Raw genomic sequence first — 20,406 nt, 5'->3', positions numbered from 1 at the left:
GATCCAGGCTGTGTGTCTCCTGTGATATAGTATAGGGGCCCTAGAGTAGCACAGTATGAAGACAACTAGTCTTCACTTTTCTTTTTATATTTGTTAAAAAATTTTCTTTCTCAAATTTCCTGTTGAAATTATACCCCCAAAAAAAATCTATGAATTCCTAAGAGTATTAATAACTGAATTTATATATACCTTTTTAGGTATATATTTCCATTGGGTTATTTTAAAAAATAAGTCTTTCCTTATGAATGGGAGGATTCTTATGTTCTAATTATAATATAAATACCAGAAACCCCAGACACCCATACTAAATATGCACATCCCTGAAATAGTCCAAAACACAGCTTTTTCTTATTTTTACACAAATCATTCAATTTCAACCATAATTTGATATATTACATTTCTTAATATTAATTGATGTCTTAAAGGAATCGCTAGACCACTACTGAATTTCTGAGCAAATTCATTGGTGTAGAGAAAAACTGAATAGGTTTTTGAAACCTATGTTGTTCTTTTTATTGACTTAACAGTTTATTTGCTGGAAAATAAATATGAAATATATATATATTTATCATTCACATAAAATATGAAATAATTCTTAACTGTGAAATATCTTTATTCTTTCCTTTGTGAATTAATAACGCATGTAACAATGTTTGAGATTTTTGATTTATTTTGCCCCTGAAAAAATACAATGTAGTGTGCCAGACCAAAGCTCTGTTCTGCATGTTTCCTTTTACAAGCACAGTATTCAAAGAAGGGAAGATTGGATCAAAGCACTGGAAGTAATAGTAATGTAGCAAGCTTAAATATTTGTGCCAGATTTCTGTAGCTCATTAACCAGTTACTTACTGACATAGCATTGAGTTGGGGACTGTATTTCCCAGAACCTTCTCTTTCAGACGCAGGTGTACTGAAGTACCTTTTCAGAAGAGTCTTTTCAGTGTTGGAATATAATATTTGAGGGCTGGGGGGAGTTTCCTGTGTATGTGATTTCCGTTGCTCGTTTCATGTAGAGCTCTGAGTGCAGTTGGAGTTCTCTCCTCGTCACATTCTAGACAGAAAGAAAAACAGTGCCCTCTAATGAATATGATGTGCGTAGGGAATCAACTTCCTGTCACAAGGTTGTTTGCTTTTGCCTTTCAAAAATGCTTTTCAAGGCTGAAAAGATCAAAATGAAGCCTGCCAGCAGCACTGTGGTGTGCAGGCATGCATTTGCTGCATTCTTTCATTATTTCAAACTACTTTAAAAAAAAAAAAAAAAAAAAATCATTATTCTGAGGTTGTCATTGAAAGCTTGCTAGCAGATTAGTTATAGTAGTATATGAATACTGTGTGCTGCTGTAAAGGTATGTCTCTCTTCAAGGTGTTGGAATCTAAACAGCTGTAAAAAGTATTAGGTGAGAGCTTGTTATACTTCAGGTCTGGTGCATTTCTTTGAAATACAACAAAAAATTAGATTTTACAGTAAATGCATGATGCATGTACTGGTACAGTATTGCACACACAGCAGCATAGGTGCATCTCTTAAGCACCAACCATTAGAAGTAAGAGACCATAAATATCCATGTTCCTGTGTACGTGAAGATGGGTAGATGGATCTTGCCTGAAAAATTTGTTTAGAAATGATTTTGAGGGAAAAAATAAAATGAAATTGATCTTGGTTTTAGTAATCTAAAACACAGGTTGCCTTCTGAGGTGGTGGTCAACTGAAATGTGGTTATAAATGAGACACACTGCAAGGCAGGTCTTGAAGAACATCTGTCCTCTATATGTAGGAAATACTTCATTGTATTGTCTAAAGATTTTATGGTTATTAGTCTTGAACGGTACTGAGGATTCAAAGAAATCAATGTTGTATTCCAGGCTTTCTGGCAGTAACAAGGCTAATAGGTACACGGTTGCATATAATTTCTCCTTTCAATTCAGAAGCATATATTTTTATTTCTGATACCATTCAGTATTCACTTCAAGTTGTATCTTTTTAAGTAGATCAAAATGCACTTTGGAAACAATACTTACTTTACTAACATTATACTTATAAGTATACAGTGTCTACTTATATATACATGTATATATATATATATATAGATATATATATAGATATATATACACACAGACACACTTATAAGTATATACTTATAAGTCAATGGTATGTTTAAAATCTCACTGGAGTTTTAAGGGTTGTCAAATATCAACTTTTCCTGTATTTTAGAATAAGCAGCTTGGCTTCACCAAGCTCTGAAATATGCTTGATTCTAAAGCATGTGGTTCTAAAACATTTCAGTCCTAACACTAATTTAATAAACCAGAAGTTCTCTTAGTACCGTGTTAACAAAATAATGTGCCCATTTTTTCTCTTACATATGTCAAATATGCTTATAGACAAGATCTTACACTTCAGTTGTGTTTTCATGCATATGTTCTGAAAATTAACAGAAGCATGAATCCAAGATTTCTTAGTATGCCTTCATGTTATATTGCTGTCCAATCTTAATGCAATCAACAGTATTTACTAAAGAAAATATTATAAAGTTCTAACATCCATTGGGTTTTAGGAGCAAATCAACATTTTTTGACCTGAGGAAATAGGTGCTGAGGCCAGTCAGAGGTCAAAGTATCTTTCCTTAGAAAGAAATGTTAAGTGGAAGGAGGAGGTGGTGCTAGGGTGAAAACCTGGCTTTTTCATCTGACTGTGTGTCGAGTTGTCAGTAACTCAAGTCCTTGTGAAGCCAGTGGATTTTGGATTTTGACAGGATACAGGTTATATGCACTTTGTAGATCCTTTTAAAAATTGACTTGTTTGACATGTCAACTTTCAACATTCTTTACACTGTAAGAGCAATATAAAGGTTTAGTGTAATTGAGAATTGTCTTAAACAGAAATAACTACAAGAAAGAACTACTAAATGTGAGACTAGCGGTGGATTTGAATAGGAAAAAATAATGATCTTAAAATCTGTCTTGCAAAAAAGGTGTTATACAGGCAGATAAAATCTGGTTTGCATTGCAAAGGTAAGTTGGTGACGAAAAGAAAAAGTGAATAGGGCCAAGTAAAATATGTAAAGACTTGAAATTATAGGCCATAAAATGTAAAGGGTTGAGGAAAAAGCTGAAGCTTGTGGAGGAATGATGTTTAAGGATTTTAGTTGTGGAGTGTTGTACTGAAAAGCCTTTGAGAAGTCAGAATGGAAGAAGAGACCTGGAGCTGAGGTCTTGAATGTGTTCTCTGTATTTACAGAGAGCAAATAAGTAATGAAAGTTATTTTGGAAGAAGCAGCTGCATATGGATATGCTAAGCAAGAGAAAGGATGGAATAGTTTGAGATGGCTTCTGTGCTTTAGACTATAATAACCTCATTAGTAATCAGATCAGAAGAATGGAGAAAATTTATGCAGGAGTTAGGATAAAATGGGGTTTTGTATGAAATGTAACTAAGTACATAGTTCTTCTAGGATGCGCAGTGGACTGACTAATAGGCTGAGCATTCGGCTTGGATGCTGGGACACACACATATAATATGCTAAATTGTTTTAAAATAACAGAATTTCATGGTGTTTGCTGTAACACTTTCAGGTATTTTTCTGAGAGAACGTTCGGTTTGCTGATTAAATGATAAATTAAGGGTCAGTATTATCAACTTTCTGTATTTTTTCATTGCAGTCAGAAATTGGATTTGGAAAAATGGAAACCTATATCAAGTTAGAAAAGCTTGGAGAGGTACGTATAGCTTTCTTTTGAAATTAAATGCCTATTGCTTTGATTACATTTCTTTAATGTGCAGCTGACAGAGCACTGGCGGAGGTTGCCTGAAGAGGTTATGGAGTCTGTCAGAAGCCTCCTGGACATAGTCCTGGGCACCCTCCTCGAGGTGTCCCTGCTTGATAAGGGGGGTTGATGACCTCCAGGGGTCCCTTCCAACCTCAACTGTTCTGTGATTTGATGGCAATGTTTTATGTAAAATTTTTCATAAAAGTTAACTGAAAATCTCTCTGTTCTTCAAAATATCCATTGGATTTCTCTTTTCAGTAAACCAAGCATTTAACATGCATAACAACATCACAGCCACAAAAATGTTCTATGATTGCATAATAAAACAAAAAAAGCAGGAAGAACGTAAGTGAGCTGGGGAAGAGCAAGACTTTATTAGTGAATGGTCTCTGACCTTATTACGAAGGCTAACGTATGCAGATAGACAAAATTATTCTGTCAATAATGAAACTACTTGAGTCTGGTTAAGTCTCCTACTGTCATGATTTAGGTATTAGGGAGCACTTATATTGGACAAGAAGCCATCATTTGCAGTAAGCAGACAATAACTATTTGTGTTCTTAATATAGACAAGCCAACACACGTGAGCTCAGTGGCCAACTATGTGCAACCAGTTGAAATACGTAACACTGAATTCTGTTCCCCTTCCCTGCTGGGGGAACAGTAATATAGCCTTCCTGTACTACATCCAGTGACTGATTTTCAGAGAAACTGTAGCATTCAGGGGAGAGGTCAGGTTTCTGACCTGTTCAATTTGGCTGAGGGTGACCAGGGGGTCAGAAGAAGGATGAGGACCACCAGGATGGGACGCACTGAACATTGCAGAAGTTAGCGGGGCTGATTGGTTTATCTTCTGTGAATATTGCAGTTAGTCCTCTATTTGCAGTGTTTTCATTTCCAAATGCATTTTTTTCTCTAAAGTACTTGCTAAGTGGCTCACTAGACATGGCATGATGTCACACAACTTTGGAAAAATATTAATCAAGCAGCTATCAAGTCATAATTGTGGGTGTATTTTATCCCGTTTGCATTATAAAATGTAATGGACGATATAAGGTGTATCTACAGTAATGCAGGGCATTTTCTGTAACTTTTTTGCTTCCTCTTTGCAGTTCCAGGAATTAGATACACCTAATGACTGTTTTGTCAGGGTTTCTTGTCATTATATAACATATATTAAGAGTTTCGAATTTTCCATTGTCTAAGAAAACTAAAAGATAAATTTCACTATATTCATGTTCACGATGTCAACAAAAATGAAACTTCCGTTTCCTCCCCTCCCAGTGCATGCTCATGTAAAATTTGTAACAAAGACAAGAAAAAGACAAAAGGAATTGCATGTTTTCCTAAAAAATAGTGGCAGAATTTGTCTGCAGCCATTGGTAAAACACCTGCAGCAAAATATAGAGTTACCTGCACTAGTTTTATTTAAATATGGCCTTTCTAGATGATCCCAGCAGTGAACTTAGGGAACTTAATACTACCTGATCTAACTTCTTTGGTGTACAACTTCTTGTCTAATTTTCAGAGTTAGTAAGTATATGCATCCCTTGTGTCTTCTGTGTGTTCTGATCTGTTTACAAACTATTTTTCTAGTTTAACTTACATAAGAAATAAAAAAATTTAAAACTAGTCATACTCAAAATGAAAGCTGTTAAAACCTCGGATTTCAGTTCACATTTTCTTTTTGAACTTATCTTTCAATGAAGGAGCAATTTTTAAAAGTATTCTTCTTTTTCCATTTTGTAGGGTACTTATGCAACAGTTTATAAGGGGAGAAGTAAGTTGACAGAGAACCTAGTAGCTCTGAAAGAAATTCGCCTGGAACATGAAGAGGGAGCACCGTGTACAGCTATAAGAGAAGGTGATCACATTTTTATTGCTTTTTAGAATTTCAGATATTTCTGGCTTTCTTTTTGACCAAAGTGCTTGGAAAATAAATCAGTTATATGAGACATGTAAAAAAAAATTAGTTTCAATAAGGAAAATTTTAATCTTAGACATATTAAGAGTTAGTGTTTCAAATGTATTTATTTTATTGGGGGAAGGTTGTGTTTTCAAATGGTGTTATAAATTGATGATTTTGTACTGAATTAGACTAATACTAGGAAATAACTTTCAAGGATTCAGAATACATTATATGAAATGACTGCTGCTGCTTGAACTGCACTGTCTAGCAAATATTTACAGTTTGCTACCCAAATGAGTTTGGTCTTTTAATTAAATACATTTCTCATATTTAGTGTTCATATGGCATTAAGTTAATCTATGTTCTTTAAAATAGCTTTTTAATTATAAACAAATAAATAGCATATATATGAACTTGCTAGAAATGTGTTTATTGCTTATGTTGCATTTATTTATTTTATATTTACCATTCTCCTTTGCAGTGTCATTATTAAAAGATCTGAAGCATGCGAATATTGTTACATTACATGATATTGTTCACACAGACAAGTCTTTGACTCTTGTTTTTGAATATCTGGTAAGCATTTAAACCACTGTTGAGCTTTATATTCTGTTTATCTCCTTACAGAATACTGAGTAGCACAGACATAACAAAATTCTGTATTATCTTTTTTAAAATACTCTGTTATATTATTGTCCTGCATGCAGAATTATTTGGCTGAAAAGTATACGTCTGTATTCAGTTCTCAGAGTGCAGTAAGTTCTCATCATTGTAATGTTTCATTAATAGCAGTTAGAGGTGATCTACCTGAGAAAACTCATCCTGAATTCAGTAACTGTAAAAAGGGATAATTATGCTATTATCCCAATGATATTTTTCAATAATTTTGCAAGTGATCTTAGAAAAAAAAAAAAAAAGTATATTCCATATTTTTGTAATTCTTTTCAAGCAAGTGCCCACAATTGCATCTCTTAGTTGCTTGCCTCTTATATTATAGACTTTTCATTTTCTCACTGACGCTTTAATTATATTTTTGCTGGAATATATGAGCGTAATAAGAGGGTTGAAGAACAAAATCTTCACTTCGAGTGTAATTGGAGAATGTAGTAATTCCATTTAAAAATTAAAAAAAAAAAAAAAAAAAGTGGCACACACAAGGTAGAATGGCACACACAAGGTAGAAGATGAAAGCAATAACAAATAATGGTGTCTAAGATAATGCATCCTAATGGACAGCATGGGTATTTTTGCCCTCTGGAAAGCCAATTTTCTCCATGTTCAGACTTAAAGGGGTTTGTTTTGGTTGTTAGTTTTGGGGGAGGGAGAGGTTGTTTTTTAAAATAAAAAAAAAATCATATTTTGCAGATAAATCAGTTTTCTGATGAGTAATTTCTTCACTAGTTCTAATAAAAAATAATAGTCACGTAATCTGTTGTCCATAATTTTACTGAATAGTGGTGATCTTTTGACAGGACAAGGATCTGAAGCAGTACATGGATGACTGTGGTAACATCATGAGTATGCACAATGTAAAGGTGAGTGGTTTTAGTGACATTTACTGTTCTTCAACTTTCTCTGTTCTGACTGAAGAATTTCAGAGAACTAACTAACCAGAAGCTGTATGGTTAAGAGCTTTAAAAAAAAAAAAAAAAATTCCTTTTGACTCAACTACATTTGACATCAGATGGAGTCTTCCTTTTAGGTTTTGGGAGCATTTAAATGTTTAAAGCAAAAAAAAAAATCAAGAGTTTACGTAACTTTATTTAAGATCTCATTCTCTTTGAAGTTACACATTTAAAACAAACGTTTCCAAAAAAGTAATAAATTTATAACTGTATTGACCTCTTTTTTTTGTCCTTCCACTATTGTGTACTCATCTATTGAGGTCAATCCTTAGATTAATATATCCTCAAGTAAAGTTTGTGTGTGCACCAAGGAAAATGTGAGCAGAGTCATGATTGTGGGATTGGATTCCACTGCCAAGTAAGATATTTTTAATACATATTTAAGAATAAATGATGGCCATCTCTCCATTAGTGATAAAATAGAAATTACTTTTTTTAAGATTTAGTTGTCTTTTGCTTTTAACTATAGTTGTGGCCCAGTCTAGTGGCTCAGTTGCAAATCAGGCCTGGTGAGACTGACTCAGTTTCAAGTCCCCCTCCTAACAAGCAGTTTTTCATTTGAAAAACTAGAATACCTGTTTGTATTTTGTTAATACTTACAGCTCTATAAACATGATTCCGAAGAGAAGAGAATACAAACTTGGAGTAAGTTGTCAAATGAGGCTGGACTGTGTAACAATATCACCCTGCTGTATTGCAACATGTGCTGTACCTTCAAAACAGTTTCATTAAGCTGTGTATAATTCGTTTAAGGGTTGCTACTTTTACAGTAAGTGTGTTTGAGAAACTTTTCCATGCCTCTTGAAAAATATTAATTGTAAGCTGTGACCCTAAGAACAGAACCAGAGAGTCAGCGAGACAACAAAAAACATAATTAAGCTTATGTTTTTAATTAAATACAAGTTAATAAGTTGTAAGTGGAAGCTGATTCCTGTAATAAGTATGGTTAAGAGACCAGGGGGAATCTGCTCGTGATAATCAGATCTAAGCAGAGAAAACCTGCTTTTTCCATGTTTGTCTGTGGTTTAAACAATGCCATAAGAGCAGATTGATATGGTTAGTACCTTTGGCACTGAGAAAACGGAACAGCTGCTTAACTGTGGTAGCTGTATATGCTTATAGTGCAATAACTGTGGGGGTTTGAATCGTTATTAACATCTGAGAGACCTCCCTGTCACCCCTTCTGTCACATTCTTCACCTGATTTTATGTTTTCAGTTGTAACAAAATAAGAATGTATCATATAAAGATGTGTGTGATCTCTGCAGGCATTACCATTTCCAAAAAAAAATTTTGAGTTAATATGTGTCCTGTGAATTTGTGGAAGGATCCATGCCAACTGTCATGAATATCCACAATTTCTGTAAAATAATCTGCATTGCTTTCTTGACAAATCCTTGCTGTCACAGTGCACACTAGAGATGGCTATCAATTTCTACCACTGTGCTGTTAACATCGCTTGGGAGTGACTACCCCTGCAACAGTATAGGCCTGAGTCGACAGAAAAAAAAAAAAAAAGAAAAAAAAAAGTTGTTTCTCATCCTGCTCTTCCAAAACTGAAAGGAAGAAAGAAAAAATGCTCCAAATTCTCTTTTTCTTGAGTAGGTAGATCCCATATAATCAGACTGAGAACAGATGGATGTAAAGTACACCTGCTGTGTTGCTTGTCCAGTTTAGGAAAAAGAATTTGGTGGTGTCACCTGGTACAAAAATAAGCTGCTGTGTTAGGAAATGGTCATATAAAAACGTTCCAGTGTTTCTTTTCAAAAGCACTATTACATGGTGAATTTTTCATATTGGTAAACATCATTGTTTGTAACGCTCTGTATTTTTTTAATTGTACGTTTCATCATTGATACTGCCTGAGGGCTTCTGTGTAGTTATTGATACCATCAATGGCTACCCAGAAGGCCCATATTCAAGTTCAGATGCCTTATATGTATAAGAAATTGCAATGTAGTATTTATTAATGCAGTGATAGAGTAAACTGATTTGGCTACCCACTGATAAACCTTTCTTTATCCCTTACTACCTTTATGTCTATGAATATGCAGCATTAATATGTGTGAGTAGAGTTGCTTGGTTGGCTTACTGTTCCAAAGGACTAAAATAAACCTGCATGTACTGAGGTCAGTGGATGAATATAAAATGCCAGAGGATGTTGGGTTATGTTAGTAATATTCATTTCCCCACTTCTCCACATTTCACGAGCTTATGAATCCAGTTGTATTTTTCCAAGGGGCTGCCAAAACATCTTTAAACAGTTTTTGCACAGTTGAATGGAAAAGGTGCTGAGCTGTGGCAGAAAGGAACTTGAGTGTAGCCAGAGACAGTTACCTTTAAAGATGTTAGTGTGGGGAAGAACACTGGTAAATACTTAAACCGCCCTGTGGTTCTCTTCAATTATGCAGAACAAATTTCCCTTAAAATCTTTATTGTAAAGTACTGTGTAAAAGCAATGCATTAGCATAAAAGGATTTTAAATCTGTAAACAATAATGAAGATACTCTAAGTGTGCTCATAGGGAAAATTAATTTACTTTTTTAGAGGTATTTTTGTCTTGCTTACAGTACAGAGCTTTAACTCTGCAGTGCCCAAACAGGCTGTTATAAGTTAGTGTAATCTGAAAATTAACATTTTTGGCCTAATTTACTTGAATGTTCTCTTTTGTAGCTGTTTTTATACCAGATTCTTCGTGGTTTGGCTTACTGTCATAGAAGAAAGGTGTTGCATCGAGATCTGAAGCCACAAAATCTACTAATTAATGAGAAAGGAGAACTGAAGCTAGCAGACTTTGGTACGGACTGAAATTCTTCTGTAACAAATATTTTCTTTACTCACTATAAAGAAAATACTGAAAACAAATTATACTGAACTTGGAAATCCTTTGGAACTGGGAATGTGCATTTGAAAACCACTGTGAACATCAGGAAAATGAACCAAAGATGTGTATTTAATTCATCTTTGTACATCCTTACCAATTCAAAAGGCTAGGATTTAGAACCTTGTCCTTGTTCTGTTGCTGTTTGTCAATAACTGGAAAAGTAACATCCTTTAGTCAGTATCAGTAGGCAAGCAATTTGCTGCCTGTGATGTAGCTATCCTGTCTTCTTTGCAATGGCTTCTGAACTGTAACTGCAGGATCAGCATTCAGTCTGTTGGCTGTGGTCCCAGCCCAAGTCTGTGTCAGTTTTACAGTTTTCTGTAGAAGCTGGTACTTCTTAGTCAGTCCATGGTTTCATTTGTGAACACTAAGAAATATTCCACAAACCATTGTTTTGGTTTCTGTCTTGGCTTTGAACAAATTAGTGAAAGCAATCATAATGGTTGCTAGAATTAATCTGAAGGAGCCAAAAGAGAAATGGGTGTGTGCAGTTGCATTTATAAAGGAAAGATGAGAACACCAGATCTGTAGTAAATTTGTGCATTCTCAGATGGAAAATGGAAGTTGTCCTTTCACAGGATATAAGAAAATACATGTGTAGGTCATATTGTCACTGAACTTGAGGTTTGAAAGTAGTCTTACAGCTTCCTTTGAATTTGACATTTAATCAAATCCTTAAGCTGGAGCTCAGGCTGTTTGTTACTCACGCTCCACAATCACTCCAAAGCAGAGTTACCAAGGAGAGCAAGAGGAAGGGTCTGTCCCTGTACAGAATTGTCAGGTGTTGATGCACCAAGCTCCTTTGAGATTTCCAGTGAGCATTTGCAGACGAGTGCAGCATTCACAATTTCCTTTTATTTTCTATGTCGGGAAGGTCCTTTGAGAATCGTGTTAACGCTGTTTTTTTTTTTTCACTTGTTTGTGAACAAAAGTTGCTCAGAAGATTGTATTTAACACGACAGACCTAAATTTTATTGAGGATGTTACTGACAAACTGACAGTATTATTGTGAAAAACCTCTATTGATCAGTCCAACACTGTTGGTCCATTTCCACTGCTTCATGGTTCATTTGTTGCTTTCTTTTTCTTGCAGTGTAATTGTTAAGTGGTAAATGTAGGATTTCACAGATTGTGGGGAAGATGCTATATTGATATAATGCTTTGTTGTTTTGATGACATGTATAGGCTTACTGCAAGTTTTGATCTGCTTACCTGCCTTATATGCTTCAAAACACTTACCATGAGATTTCTGTAAATACTAAGTCAAAACACATTGTAGAAATATATTTATTAGGACTCTTGAATGAATATAATTTGGAAGGTATTTAGCAAGTCAGTATATTAAAGCTGACTTCTCTCATGAAAATTCTTTGTCAGTTCCATGGAAAATAAGATTTAAGAAAAGCAGCATTGCATAGAAACAGCACGTGACCCTTTATTTCCCTTTTTATCAAGGATTGGCTAGAGCAAAGTCTGTGCCTACGAAGACTTATTCCAATGAAGTTGTCACGTTATGGTACAGACCACCTGATGTTCTCCTTGGATCTTCAGAGTATTCAACTCAAATAGACATGTGGTTTGTATAGCTTTGTCTAGTTTTAATTTTTATTCTCAGTCAAGTTGAAAAAATGCCAGTTCTTCATTGCTATGTAGTAGCATTCAAATACTAATCCTTCGACTTTTTGAAGGCTATCACTGCATTAAATATTAGAGAAAGGGTTGACAGATGGGGAAGATGCTATTGTTTGTCTTTGAAAATGCAGAGTACTTTTTTATTGCTAAAACATGCATCAGGCCCACATTTCTAGGGGAAAAGAAATCCATGTTCTCCTGATGACACAACATGGTATTTTACTATGAACTTACAACACAATGGATTAACTTGACATCTGAAGGGAGAGGATATAATATAGCTATGACAAAGATTTTATTTGGTCTTTGATGGTTCTTTTGTTGCTGCATATCTTCTTTCAAAATTTCTTTTAGTAGCAATATGTAGTTAACTAATATACTTTGTTTTTATTTAAGAGAAATTATAGATATCTTTAGGAGCAGAAAGCTTAAATTGCTGTGTATTTTTTTTTCTGATTTACCTTTTTCTCTGTTTCTATAAAAGGGGAGTTGGGTGCATATTTTTTGAAATGGCATCAGGAAGGCCTCTCTTCCCTGGTTCAACTGTTGAAGATGAGCTGCACTTAATTTTCAGGCTTCTAGGTAAGTGTTACTTTTAGCAGCACTGTTACAGGTATATGTTTATTCTTCTAAACACTTTTTTTGTTTTCTGGGAGAACTGTAGATCTTTATCTATTAAAAATTACATTTTATGTTCCATTGTCTTTAAGATGAATGAGTGTGTTCTTGATTAAAAATGATCAACCTGAGTGCACAGATGAGTTTGTACAGCATTGCCTCCTTTTTTTTCCTGTTCAAATTACAGGATTAAGTGCTTATTTATGTCAGGGCTGTTTCTTTACAGGTCTGTGGGGGAAAGGGGTTATTTTTGTTGTTGTTCTGTTGGTGGTGATTTTTTGTAAGTTGAATTTATTGCTTTTTTTAAATACAGGAACCCCATGTCAAGAAACATGGCCAGGTATTTCTTCCAGTGATGAATTTAGAAACTACAACTTCCCTAAATATAAACCACAACCCCTAATCAACCATGCACCAAGGTATTTTGTGTTTTATTTAAAAGAAGATATACATTCCTATAGCTTTGAATATTTGTAAATGTGAACAAGGTTCCAAGTATGGTGTGCTAGTGAATGCTGGAAAATTGTACATCATTGTGGGCAGATATTAATGCAAAGCATAATCCCATTACTATGCAATTACTTTGTCTAATATCATTCAAGGCTCCATAATGACCTATAGAACTGTAAACGCCTTGTTAATAATGCCTGCATAGTGGGAGTATTCACACAGCACTTGCAAATTCTCTTGTTATATAATAGGCTTATTGTTAAAATGGCAAGGTTTCCTTGAGCAGTCTCTTGAAATCATTCTAAAATCAGTATGAGGAACTTCAAGGGTCTGCATCAGTATTGTTAACAGCACGGAGGTTGTAAATAAAGTTTATAACAAAGCCTAACACATTTTTATTGACTCTGAGAAAAAGATCTAACATTGTGTTCTCCTAGTGAATGACCTGGGTCAATCTACTAAATCACAATACAAAGCTCAAGATTTGTATGTTCCCGGTATTTTCATCTTGTTCTGAGATAGTGCTACTTGTATGTATACACATTCACAAGTAGTAAAGTTGTTTGGGTGAAAACATTCACTTCTTAAAATTCAACTTTCATCGGTTACTTTGCAGATCAGCTTCTGTAAATATAATTCAATAACTTTTTTTTTTTTTTAGGCTAGACACGGAAGGAATTGAATTGATAGCGAAGTTCCTTCAAGTAAGATATGTTTTGTGGCTTTACTTTATTAAAAGTGCAAGTTTAGAGTTTTGATGTATTATGTAAAATTGTAATTATAAGCATAGTACCTGTTAGATCTAACTCAAAGTGCAGCTGAGTCTGTAGTGGATGACAGGTTTAGGAAGAATGATTGTCAGGCTAAATGCTGCAGGAACTTAAAAGCTGGTATTTTGGCTGTGTTTTTTTTTGCTGGAGTTGTGGTTTTGGGTAGGGTTTTTCTGTTGATGTTTTTGTTTTTTCTTTTGCAAGAAGCAATTTCTTCTCTCTGATTACTGTTTGTAAAAAAAGTAATTGATTCTGTTAGCAATTCCCTGAAAAACTAAAACACTTTTGAAATACAGTATTAAAACAGAACTTTTAAATACAAATACTACGGTTCTGTAAAGATGGATTTTGCTTCCCACTAGAGAAGCATCTACTAATGTAAAGAATACTCTTTGATCTTTCCAACTGTTTATATTCAAAAGGTAAAGTGTTATGTGGCTTTAATCTTTTAATCTGTATTAAAAATGAGACAAGAAACAAGAAGAGGGGAGGCAAGATGGAAGGCCAACTCTTAAGTCTTTGAAAGAATGTAGAAGCCCTGTAACTTCACTGTGTTAAGACGCCTTGGTGTATTAGGTGGAGTGCAGTAACTCTGCTTTGCAGCCAGTGGTTTAAATTCTATACCAAGTCTTCATCTATTTACACACTCTTTGAGAGTAGTTCTTGCAGTCCTTGTTTAGACTTTGTTCTTCTTTGTGTACACCATTTTTAAATGTCTGAATCTTTGTCCAAATTTCTAAATATGCCAAACATGAGATTGTTAAGCACAGATTGAAGACCATGTTGTCTGAAGTTCCCTTTTATGCAAAATACTGCAGCATAGTCCATTCTAATTAGAAAGCTTTTGTGATCTCATGTAATTGTAATTTAATATTAGAACATAAAGTAGCCCAAAGTCTGACATCTAATCATTGTTACAACTACAAATAAAGATTAAGTATACTTCTATTTGCATCCATTTACAGCAGTTGAGTATTTTAGCAATCTCATATGTTGATAATTCTAATTTAGATAACATATGTTAGGTGTTTCATCTGTGAAATAAAAGTAATGAAAACAAAGATGTCCTAGTGAGTTGGTAAGAAAGATTTGAGCAAGTTGAACTCTTTCTTCCTTTGATGAAATCACTTAATACAAAGGATTTTTAAATTAAAACTGATGCACTTACATCCTTGTATGTTAATAGTATGAATCAAAGAAGAGAATTTCGGCAGAAGAGGCCATGAAACATGCATACTTCAGAAGCCTTGGAACAAGAATACATACTTTGCCTGAAAGTAAGAGTATAGTAGTAAAGCAACAGAGGAGTGTTGTTAAGATAGTACACTACTGTCCTGCGTCTGGCTGGGATGGATTTAATTTTCATCATAGCACCTTGCATGGTGCCATGTCTTATATTTGTCACCAAAACAGTGCTGATAACACACCAGTGCTCTAGCTATGGCTCAGCAGTGTTTGCACAGTGTCAAGGCCTTCTCTTTTCTCACTTTCCCCCACAGTGAATAGACTGGGGAATGTGCAACATGTTGGGGACACAGCAGGCAGATAACCTGAACTGTCCAAAGAGATAACCTATAACATATAATGTCATGCTCGGGAATCAAAAAGGAGGAAGGGGGGCATGGTGGGGGGTGAGGGGTCTGTTGGGGAAGTTAGCCGTATTTTGCTATGGAACTGGCAGGGCATCAACCTACACATGGGAGGTGGTGAGTTACTGCCTTTGCATCACTTTTGTTTTTTATCTCTTCTTCGCCTCCTTCACTTACTAAAGAGTTTTCATCTCAGGTTTTCTTGATTTTGATTTTACTTTTCCTTTCCTCTTCCTCATACACTAGGGCTTTGGGGAAGTTAGCAAGCAGCTTCATGATGCTTAGCTATATATCAGGGTTAACTGACAACAATCGCTTAATGAAAAATTCTTTAGTCTATTAAAGAAGTCCAATACATATTGACTTAAACATTTGGGAATAAGGAAAGGTTTTTTTCTTACCAAATCTGCACAATTAAGAATAGAATTTTGCTCAATAAAGCATAGTTGTGCTCAGATAGATATGAATTAATTTCTCTGTTACATTACAGGTGTTTCTATATTCAGTCTAAAAGAGATTCAGCTGCAAAAAGACCCTGGCTTTCGAAATTCCACTTACCCAGAGACAGGTATGGAAATATTAATATTTTCTCATACTTACAAATTGCATGCTAACACAATAACTGCAGGTTAAAAAAAAAAAAAAAAAAACATTGTGATACTGGTTGAAGCCCAAAGAAAGGATATTCTCTCGGCATAGAAGGAGAGATATAGATAATGATTGAATCTGTTGCATGAATGCTTAAGTTTCTTACCATGGTCCATGTTCTGTTGTAGGACATGGGAAGAACAGAAGGCAGAGCATGCTTTTTTAAAGTGGGCGGTGCAGAGTCAAGCCCAAGCCTATCCTATCAATCAAGGACTCGGATCTGAAGGCAGTGCTCTCTTTTGGTGGACTCGGAATCGCAGTTTGTCTACACTGTCCTCTTCACAGTGGAGTCTTTTTATTTCCAACCTGCAGATTATGTTTTTATATTTGTTGTCACAGTGTGACAATTTTTTGTACAGTTGGTTTTAAGGTCTCCTCTGCCACTAGAGCCAGTAGGTTACAGCTGTTGATGTAACTGTAGCTGCAATTTTTGTGCAGGACTGAGAAACACAGTGCATTATTTATTGCGGAATCATTGCTGCTAAATAACTACTGTCTGTATAGTTAACACAACAGTTCCATGCCTGAAGAAGTTGCAATGGCTTTATAATATGTGAATGCATCTGTTTCTCTTCATAAAACGTTCTACTGCTGCGGGTTTTTTTGTATTTCTTAAACTGCAGTGTTTCCTGGAATGTAAACATAGCTTTGCTTGGCTATAGGTGAACCATCTTTAATGCTCTAAGTTCATGGCACTTAATTCCTTATTTAACATTGGAAGTATGTGTTGAAATAGTTGAAAAATTATAATGCATATTATGTTTTTGAAAAGCACATGGTGTGAAAGTTGATTCAAACAAGTGAAAAGTAATTATTATTTGCTCTCAGATCCTATATTAGTTATTGATAAATTAGAGCATGGAGACTGGATAATAAATTTTGTCAGGCTCACTCCAGCATAAGATATTTGCACATTGTTGTGCATATGGGACCTGACAGAAGCAATGACTTTTTTTACCTTGTTTTTAACTTAGAAATACAAATAGTATTAAAAAAAAAAAAAAAAAGAAAGAAAAAAAAAAAAAAAGAAAAAAAATGATTCATATATGTTGGACCCTGGCTTAATTTTGAAATTTTGAATCTTTTCATTACAGAGAAACAGGACGACTAATTACAAGAACATGGGAATAATGTCACACTTTTCCCACCCTGTTGCTCTCCCATTTGTGCATTATTCACTTGAAATCAACTGGAAAGATGCAAGTTTGTACTTGATAAGAACTCACTATACTACAGAACTTTTAAAATGGGAACTTAGAGAGTTTCTCAGATCTTAGATGTTATCTGTTTACCAGAGATAGTAAAGATGTTACTACTATGCTTATGCATCTCAGTGAGTATCATAAGTACACCCTTGGTGATGGTTACAGTATTTTTAAGCATTTGTGTTCACCTTTATGAACCTATTTGTTTAGTGCATCTTAAAGAGACTGTAAATCTTTATTGGTATATTTTGAAATGGTCATGTAAATCTTTGGCTGGTATATCATGAAAATAGTCATAGGTAACTTAATTTTTCCTGACATTCACTGTAAAACATTCAGGGGTCCTACCATTTCTGTTCAGGAAATCTTGTAGTTTATTGTTATTTAACAGTATTAAGTGAATTTTTGTATATTTCATTTTAACTTTATTTGTGAATAGTGATTGTGGCATGTTTGGGGGTGTTTTATTAATATTTCATTGATACTGGTAAATTTGAATTGGGATTTTTTTTTTTATTTTCTGGAAGAGAGAAGTTAATGTGTAATGGTGACTCTTGGACCACTACTGCTTTTCAGCATTTGTAAACCGGTTTTACGTTAAATCTTGTAGACCTAACAAACTGCTGTTATTTCTAACTGACCGACCTGTATTAATATTGTACTTTTGAAAGTATAAATATTATGTGGAATTCTTTGGTTTTGTTTTGAAATTTATAACGACAAAGGCCCTGTGCTGTTAAAAATACAGACTAAGTGAACTTGCAGTTCTTGGGGCATTGTTGGCAACTTAGCTAGATCTGTGTGTTGTGGGAGTCATCAGTTTGAACTCTAGCTGCTTATGAATTCATGCAGCCCAGAAGTAGTGGCAGCGAGGGTGGTATCACTCATCTGCAACTGAGGCCGTTCAGGATCTTATCATAAACATGGTCCATAGTCTGATTGTTAGCGATGAAGTCCTGCATGTCACGTGGTATCAGGAGTTTTGTGTAGCTCTAGGAAGGTGAGACGTGGCTCGGATGCATGGATTTGAACTCCCACTGATACCAGTGGGAGTGTCTCATGTGTGTCAGAGGCAGATTTGGCACTGATTGAAAAACCTTTGTCCTGAAATAGTTGTTATATATATTTTTATAGTTGCTATGGATCTGATCTAGATTTTATACTGATTAACTTTGTAGGAAATATGTTGTAGATGTAATGGTGTTGAAGAAAGGAGTATCAAAAAACCATTTTTTTTTCTACAGAAGTAGTGAAAATATAGAGTAAATGTTCACTGTGGATAAATGTGGGATTTAGCATTTCTAGAACAGTAATATTTTCTAGGTCATAAAAGAACAAGAAATAATGTGACACTAATGAGTAAAGGACTTAAAGGTTTAACTGGTAAAATGAAGTGCATTAACAAATTTAGAAGGGGATCAGCTGCAGCTAACAAAAGGAGATTTCCATTTTGGATAGGAATTTGGTGTTGTTGTTACAGATGAAAAGATCTTCCATAAAATTGAAGCACTCTGAATATAAAGAGATTTTTCTAAGGATCTACAACTGAATTGGTTTGCTTCACTAGGAGGTAGCTTTAAAGAATGTATTTTTTAAGAAATTCGGCATCTGTGGTCAAGCCAGTTTTGTTGGGGTCTCTCTCTCTTATTTTTTTTTTTTTTCTTTTTTGGTCCATAATCAAAATTCCTGCATCAGCAGAGGCAATTCTGTGGCAGATGCCTGTTTGGGGCAGTAGTCAGTGAGTCTGAAGTCACTGGGCATTTCTCTGACATCGTTTTTGTGCAATTCAGTGTTCCCGTCCCCTGTCTGACAGCATCAGGCAGTACAGGCCTGGTTTCACTGTCACCGAGAACGCAGCGAGTGCTGACCCTTCTGGGAGAAGGCCTCAGCCACAGTGAACATCAAGCAGATGCTCACTAAAATTGGATGATTGACAAGATTTGGTTACAACAGCCTCTGCTTGACGATGGGTGATCAGTTAAGGAGAAATGGCCTGCAAGTAGCTGCTGATTTTAAATAAGTATTTGTAGAGGATATACCCATTGTACCCCGTCTACCCAGAGGCGGAAAGGCCAAGGTGTGTGTATAGGTGTGTGTAGGAAAAAAGGTGGATTCGAAGGCAGGAAAGAAGCAGGTGGTCACGAGGTGGTGTGCACATGCAGGTGAAGGCTGAAGAGGAGAAAGGGTGGGTGGAGGGTGGGGAATTTACAGGCCAGGAAAGAGTGGGAGATTGAAAGGGACAAACCAGCTGCTCAGCAATGCTCTAGTGAAACATGCATCTCAACACAGCTGTGTTATTTTTGTGCTGCTTTACCACAGCATTAAGTAGCCAGAGTGTATCCCTGAATTGGGCAATAAAAGTTAAAATAAACAATTATTAAAGAACAACATACTTTGTATCTGCAAATCATTTGGAAAACTGCAAGGTAGCATTCCTTGGGAGTCTTGCTTGGTGTTTGCACATGGGTTTTTCAATTTAATAAAAGCACGTTATTTCTGTTTTGCAATGTTAAGATGGAATTAAGGTTAAGAGTACATTCATTTATTGAGGACAAAATATATGAAAGGTATGTTGTAAACATCCACAAGCTAAGCATTATAAACCCAGGAAATACCCAGAATTAAGGTCAGACTTGAAAGAAATCCAAATAAATTAGGGTGTGGAAATGCATGGCTGTAGCCTGTAGTGACACAGAGAAAAACTGGAACGTACCTTAAATGAACACCACGTTGCCACAGCCGTGATCGGTTTGTCTGGTCACTAAAGAGCAGAGTTTAATCGTTCTTGTGCCTTGTTAGCACATTTCAATACTTCCTCTCCCCGCTTAGTAATGTTTGGCTTTGAAAAAAATGCAGCATATTTATGAATTTTTCCAACTTTTGGCAGGAACATTTATGCTTCGTTTTTACAGTCAATCCTCCCCATTTCAGAGGCGGGCCTGTTAAGAGATTTACTACTACTGTTTGGCCCGCGCATGGATCAGTACTCGTATCTCACCAGCATCCGTGTCAGCCCAATTTAAAAGATTGACAAGAAAACAAGCACAGGGTATGTAACACAGTGGAAACACTGCACAAATGTTTAGCTAATTGGCACACTGTAAAGTAAGCTGACTGTGTGGGTATGGTGATTTTGCAAAGCACAAAAGCCAGGTAGATATGTGGGCTTCGTAACTCATACCCTAGAGCTTTTTGTCCATGGAATTGAGTTGAACAACGCCACGGTGAACTTGTTGGCAGAACTGGGATTAGAATTCAGCCATTCTAGATTTTTAAAAAATCTTGTGTGTGTGTGTTTTTCATGAGACT

The 20,406-nt window shown here is 35.3% G+C and overlaps 1 protein-coding gene across 4 annotated transcripts in view; it reads left to right on the top strand.

The window, feature by feature from the left end:
- Window positions 1-19,485, top strand: part of CDK17 (cyclin dependent kinase 17) — a 96,257-nt gene extending 76,772 nt beyond the window's left edge. For 3 of the 4 annotated variants that reach the window (XM_082779492.1, XM_082779489.1, XM_082779491.1), the window contains 12 exons: window positions 3,661-3,717; window positions 5,518-5,632; window positions 6,159-6,253; window positions 7,150-7,212; window positions 9,975-10,098; window positions 11,641-11,761; window positions 12,302-12,399; window positions 12,749-12,854; window positions 13,547-13,589; window positions 14,842-14,932; window positions 15,735-15,812; window positions 16,021-19,485. In XM_082779492.1, coding sequence (XP_082635618.1) covers window positions 3,661-3,717; window positions 5,518-5,632; window positions 6,159-6,253; window positions 7,150-7,212; window positions 9,975-10,098; window positions 11,641-11,761; window positions 12,302-12,399; window positions 12,749-12,854; window positions 13,547-13,589; window positions 14,842-14,932; window positions 15,735-15,812; window positions 16,021-16,058 — 1,029 coding nt within the window. In that variant the 3' untranslated portion in view covers window positions 16,059-19,485. The remainder of the gene's footprint in view (window positions 1-3,660; window positions 3,718-5,517; window positions 5,633-6,158; window positions 6,254-7,149; window positions 7,213-9,974; window positions 10,099-11,640; window positions 11,762-12,301; window positions 12,400-12,748; window positions 12,855-13,546; window positions 13,590-14,841; window positions 14,933-15,734; window positions 15,813-16,020) is intronic. The other variant, XM_082779490.1, reaches the window with a different exon arrangement.
- Window positions 19,486-20,406: the final 921 nt, after the last annotated feature.

The sequence above is a fragment of the Aythya marila genome (genome assembly GCF_965140915.1).
Source record: "Aythya marila genome assembly, chromosome: 1".
Classification (NCBI taxonomy): Eukaryota; Metazoa; Chordata; class Aves; order Anseriformes; family Anatidae; genus Aythya; species Aythya marila.
Note: the sequence above shows the minus strand (reverse complement) of the source record. Positions and strands in the feature narration are given on the sequence as shown.